Genomic DNA, 6575 nt, shown 5'->3' with positions numbered 1-6575 from the left:
TGTAAAGGGTTCATAGACTTTCAACCGAGCTATACTTGATGTCAGGCTTTTCCACGTGTAATATCATTAAAGTTTTTGTTCTTTATTAGAAGTCTAAGTGTAGAGCTTTTTAAGCCCAGACTTATCAGCGTTAAAAAAAGGTAACCACTAGGGTCAAACCCTAGCTTTTGATATCTAATCTAATGCTTAATTTAATTTGCTTGAACTCAGCATGCCAATTAAAGTGTAAAATTCATAGGAGTTCAGGATTTTTTTTTTTTTTTACATGTATTAGTCCTGCTTTTCTTATTGTGATGTTGTGTTTGTCAGTGTTGCAGATGTATTAGAGTGTGTTAGTTCTGCTAGGAAGTAAAGAATTATGCTGAAATCAACAAAAGCAACAGCTCAAAGGTTTGATGACATTTCAAATGGAAATGTTTTCAGTTGGAATATAAGTACAAATTAGAAATCTTCAAATTGTATGAAAAGGAAAGTGAAAATATTCAAAAATAATGATAATATAAAAAGTAAAAAGTATATATATATATATATATATATATATATATATAATATATATATATATATATATATATATATATATATATATATATATATATATATATATATATATATATATATATGCTCCTATACTGTTTTGCATGGAAGGTGTTGTTGTCATTGTGTTTATTGTATTTATGGATTGCCACAGCCATATGTAGTAGGATTACATTCCTATGGTCAAAAAGAATGGGGAAAAAATGCTTATTTTCATCCATAAGTACATTGAAATCATGCTTTCTTAATTTGCACGCTCTACTAAAGAAAATTGCATGTTTTTTTTGTACACTGATATTACTACAACCTCAGACCTCATAAAGAAAAAGGGTGAAATTGTTTCCTAATGCTAAAACAAATAAAGACCATATTAAACGAGTTTTTGCATTATTCACAGACTTCCTTGTGACCCACACCAAGTGTTCTAGTTTAGGTTTGCGCTTAGACCACTTTTAGACCGGTGAGTATCGTGTGGTCTGACCCTAGATGAAAAAGAAAAATACAGGTCTAAGTCGTGGCTACAAATAGACGGATCACTGACTCATGTCTAAATGGGGTCTAAAAGTAGCTTCGGTGTTGAAATCAAGTCTGCGGCTCAGTGGGCAGCGTGCATGCTTGCTGTGGTAGAAACCAATGCTTTGATGAGTGTGAGAATAAAAAAACAGCCAGAACATGAGTCAGTCGACAGCGTTCCACTGAGTTGCAGCTATCCACCTTATCCCTATAACCCACAATGCTTTGTATGACATTTGTTCATGATTTCCCAATCAGCGAAGGGCCTCTCTCCAATAAACAGTCCCTCACAGAGGAGATGCTTATTAAAATTTGGGGAAATTGACTTACGCTCTTTAGACCAGCTAATTTAATCCTAGCTACACCCTAAAATCCCCTGACAGGTAAATGAGTATATCAGCTGCTCTGTCACTGTCAGCAACTCTGCTATGGACAGCATTGATCCGAGGTTGATTCTTAGAAGCAGAGTGTGAAAATAAAGTGTAAAGGGTGAAAGTGTTATTTTAAAAAGTAAGCATACATTTGGTTGTCAGAACCAAGCATTAGTAACCGACTAGAAAGCAGAAATGGAAGTAAGCTCGGATGCATTTGGTTTCTTTTTAATTTTAGACTGAAGGTCTTCTTTACGGATTAAGGTATCTGGTTTGTCTACAACTATCTTCAAAGAACTGACAAGGAAATTCAATGAGTCAAACTTCTGTCTACGCACCCTGCAGGCAGCTTCACAGAAAATAGCCCAGGAGACACTGTTTGTGTGCGTGCTTTGGTGCTGTATATCTGTTTTTGTTTTTTTCCCAGAACTTCACAAAATGATGTTAGCTTGTGCAAAACGGGACAACAAAAAACTCCCCTTGAAAAAGTTTTAGGTGAAGGGATATTTTCAAATCAAACTTTTTTTTCTGTATCCAGTTAATTCCTAAGGCTAGTTGATATTGCTTTCACTAGCTATACTGAGCTAGTTCAATTCCAAAGAATGAAGTAAACACATTTTGTTGAGAGAAACCGAAAAACAAATAAAAACATCACAATCTAAAACTGAAGTTTAAGCATTCATGTTTAATGTTGTTTGTGCTATTTTATTTATAAGGTTCAAGCAATCCTCAAAGAATTGCATCCTACATGGTTGGAAGCTTTCACCCTAAAAGGCTTAAAAGTCCAACATTTAAAAACACATAATGCGAGGGCAAAGGGGTATTTCCAACAAAACGAAGAAGCAAAGTTTAAAAAGTGTGTGAGAGATTTACAGTTTTGCAGAGCGATTACATTTTTTTTTCATTTGCCACCTTTAGACGGAAAGTCCGAGGTGGCAATTTGAATTCTCTTTATAAATATTTTTTATGGAGGAGTTGGTCAGACCTACCAACTCTGTATCTCATTCAAAATGCTCCGGTGAAACTCGGTGTATTGTAACATAAACAGATTCCATCATTTTTCATTTTACAAGACCACATTCACACTTTTTCATTCATGTCCAATCTATCCAAAACTTCTGTTAATTTCAATCAAGCAGACATACCCTTTGACTTGGAAAAACCGATTGTATTCAAATGCTCACCTCCACATAACATGCACCTTTTGAACACTTATGGGTCACCCTACTCATTAAACAATGGCGTACCCAGATTAAATGTGTAACTAACTATTTGTTAACTAGTATTTGTTCTTTTGGTGTGGGCCTTTTGTCCCTTACTTGCTGCCCATTACACCAGTCCCGGCTGCCATGCCTTCCCTTTAAATTCCTTTGCTGAAATCTGGTGCTATCAGCTTTTCTTAATGTCGGTACATGTCAGAAATGGATGATTTGCCCAGCAGTAATTTTTTTCAATATGCATTTTCAATCTTTATGTGGGTTTGGGACACTCTGTGTAGAAAGGGAAGAATCTGACGATGCTACTAACAGCAACAATGATATTATTCCTTGCCATAGACTGAATGCAACGCTGGACGGCACCATCTTTATTGTAATTTGTGAGGAGGCGCACATAGTGTTACGGAGAGAAGCGAAGCTATGACGTCATCGTTCCAGAAAAGATGTGGATAAATTTCAAACTGGGGTTTTGAAATGTATCACAGCTTAATGACAAAATACCATTGCGGATCATCCTGATCTCGGTCCCGTGTGGACAGGGCCTCTAGAAAATGTGTGTTGTTTCTTTGGATAAACTGCTGCAAAATAAAAAATCTTCCTGAAATGCGTTGTAGTTTGTTTCTACGTGTGTGGCTTGAATTTGTATTCTGTACCTCCCACTGATCTTGTCTATGCTATCCACATGGTGCAGTGGTGATCTGTGAGGCAGTACAACGTGTAAAGGCTCTGATAACCGACTTCTTATGCAAGGATTCACTAAGAATGAAAAGCCATGTGTAGGAAGTTGGACATTTGGTCTTGAAAATCCCAAAGCAATTCAGTTTTTTCAAACATGCAATCTAAAACTGAGTTCTCAGAGATGCCAGTTTGCTATTTTCTCTCCAGCTCTGATCCAAGAACCAGCTATTTGCTTATTTTGGATCATCTTAAAGGCTGAGCGCTGATAACTGCACCTGGTCTAGACCTGCTGCCATCAAGTGTCAGAGCAGAGTAAGTAGCAGTAAATGTTAGTGTACCAGGGGTTTAAAACAATAAGCACACAGGCTCTAATGCAGTTACTGTGGAAAACTGTGAAAAATGTGCTTTTAAGGCATGATAAAATGTTTGCTGTTTCACTGATGAGGATGGTCTATTAAACTAAGCTCAATTGATTAATTACATTCCCAAGCTTCTCAGGCTTTTTTTCGAGTATATGATTTTTTTAAGAAGCCTTCACCATGTGAGCTTACAGATCTGCAACTCATGCATGGAGGATGAAGCAAGGTCAGAGCAGCATAACATGGAACGTTCTCTGTGTGGGCTGGACTCAATCTGCTATGCGCATTAAGTGCAATGCCACTATCAGCTGCAGCCTGTTTGTGACCATTCCACTGATGCAAAAAAAAAATCCAGAATGGTACAATTCACTGGACCTATACAGAGAAGAAAAGGATTCATTGCAAAGCGACAACAACACAGCTAAAGCGATTACCTGTCAAAACCAAAACACAAAGGTCTCGGCCGCTGTATCAGCCAAGTGAAACGTGATGGATTGAATCTTAAAATGTTGCATTTGGAGGGAAAAAAAAAACAACTACTGTCCTATCTATGGAGTAATTTACAGGCCTACTTAAAGGCTTATTTTATATATTTTAATAGTTTCAATCTGTGAGTAAAATGCAATATAAGGGATTTCATGACTTTACATATCTCACAGTATTCAGGCCTGTTGTGGCGAGTGAGATTCAAATCATCATCCCAAAAAACATGTTGAATCATTGCTTGAAATTCAGCAAGATAGGGCATTTGTCTGTTTACACAAGGCCAAGTTGGCTTGGGTAGCCTTTTCCCCTTGATAAATAAAGAATAATAGTTTGAACCACAGTATTTTCTATTTAGTCTTGTGATCATCATCCAGTATTTAAATATGTTTCACTGTCTAATATGTCCAAGCATGACAAAACAACCTCTGAAAGGTGTCAATCAGTTTTTCCACAGTACTGTAAATCAGCTTATCGTCTGCATACATGTGTCACTAAAAATATTTCAGATAATCTATTTTTAGAAATGGAGACAAGCAGTGGATCCATGGGGAACACACCTGTTTTATATTGCAAACTTGGACACATTTTCTGTAATTTTTTTAAACCAATAACCAATAATGAGATCTTTGAGATAGATTTAACTTAACAATTGTAAACTTCTAAAGTTATTGTGTAAGTCACAAATTTATGTCATGACATATTTTAGTGAAAGCCTCTTTCAGGTCAAATAATGTTGCACTGACAAAGACTTGTCATTCTACAAACTCTGCCATTTCTCTTTGGCCTGCCCTGATTGGTCCCTAAATTACAATCAACCAAATTACCTCAGTGCAGTATGACATTATAATCAATTTCCGTTCGCACACATGCTTTGATGCTCTTCTCATTTGTGTCACTGTAGGACAGGAATTGAGTTTCCTTAGGAAAATAAATACATGCTGCTCCCTTTCATGTCTGTCAACAACCCCTATGGATAATGCAATGGCAAGATCTGGAGGAATTACTCTGTGCCTGAATTATAAAGACTTCTTCCAATGTATGAACAGTAACTGAGTGTGTCTCAAAAGTGTGAAATTCCAATATTACAAAGATTATGCTCAACCGGGGGTGTTTGATGCATTTACAATATTAAATCCATTTCTAAGGGTTTAGCAGCTAGCTGTGCACCTGTGCACAAGCAGAAACTCAAACAGCAGGGGGGAATTTGATTATGAAAACATGATGTTCATATTATCTCATTCCTACCTGGATTTGCGGCAATTTCTCACAAGGCTTTTAAGTTGTTGTTTTTTTCTTCTTCAGTTTCAATATATTCAGACTTTCTGAGATTAGAATATCTCTGCAGAGCAGAAGAAAAAAGTTCTTATAAAACCTAATACAAACTTTAAATGAAAGCAGATTTGTTCCGATTGGACCACACATTCACATTCCAAACTGTTTTTTTTTCTCCTGGGAGAAATAGTTCTTTGCAGAGTAAGCTGTGAGATTTCAGGTATCCAAACTAACTAAACTTGAATTCAACAAAGTTCTTGATTTGGTCAAGTCAATTTAGTTCAAATCAGTTTGATTTAATTCAAAGTTATCTACTTAAGAAAATGGAATTGCATTGAATTTAAGCTCTGTCGCCATTCATTCACTGAAAAGGCATGTGGTGACAGTGGAGAGGAACCACTTCCTTTTAACAGGAAGAAACTTGAAGCAGAACTTGGCTCAGTAGTGGCTTTCACTATGTGCCCGGAGCTGCTGACAGTTGAGAGAATGGGAATGACAAACAGATTGTTACTCTCATTTTCTTTTACGTCGCTGAATATACATTTTGTGTCATGTTGGATTTTTAAAAAACATCACAGTTGTGCTTGTGGCTAATTAAAAATAAATGAATAACAACATTACACCAAAAAAAAATCTATCAGTGAAAAAACCAATAAAGTAAACTCACCTTCGTGACAGCAAACTGGCTTTAAACCGGAGGCAAACGGACTTTTGTTGTTTCTTTGATGTCGGAACGTTTTCGTGTTTTCTTTGGAGCCGAGCTGAAAAATCTGCCTGTATTTTTTAAATGAGCAGAAGAACCCTCCATACATTCATACAGTGTGAATGAAAAGCACATTATATAAAAGTCTTATGTGAGGTTATAATGCTCCATTAGGTGTGGACCATTTATCATTTCCATGCAGTTCATCAGTTAATAGCGTGTTCAATCCACTGACAGATTTCTATATTCTGGTCATGCTCTCAGTTGTGCTTAATTGCTTTTATTGTTATGTTGGCTGTTGATGTCGTTTTGCATCTACATATACAACAGCTGAAAAAATCCATGCAGTTAATGGTGCAGAGACATCTACTGACCCATTATGCTTTCGTTCACTATAGCTTTGTAATGTTTGAGCAGTCTGCACAGGCCTGCTGGCACAGCG

The 6575-nt window shown here is 36.6% G+C and overlaps 1 protein-coding gene across 1 annotated transcript in view; it reads right to left on the bottom strand.

The window, feature by feature from the left end:
* Positions 1-5313: 5313 nt before the first annotated feature.
* The window catches only part of LOC118564415 (protocadherin-15-like), a 149359-nt gene continuing 148097 nt past the window's right edge, over positions 5314-6575 (bottom strand). Inside the window, exon 12 of the mRNA XM_036142574.1 lies at positions 5314-5325. Within this exon, the coding sequence (XP_035998467.1) occupies positions 5314-5325 (12 nt within the window). The remainder of the gene's footprint in view (positions 5326-6575) is intronic.

The sequence above is a fragment of the Fundulus heteroclitus genome, chromosome 10, assembly GCF_011125445.2.
Source record: "Fundulus heteroclitus isolate FHET01 chromosome 10, MU-UCD_Fhet_4.1, whole genome shotgun sequence".
Lineage (NCBI taxonomy): Eukaryota > Metazoa > Chordata > Actinopteri > Cyprinodontiformes > Fundulidae > Fundulus > Fundulus heteroclitus.
The sequence above is the reverse complement of the archived record's forward strand: the minus strand, read 5'-3'. Positions and strand labels throughout refer to the sequence as shown.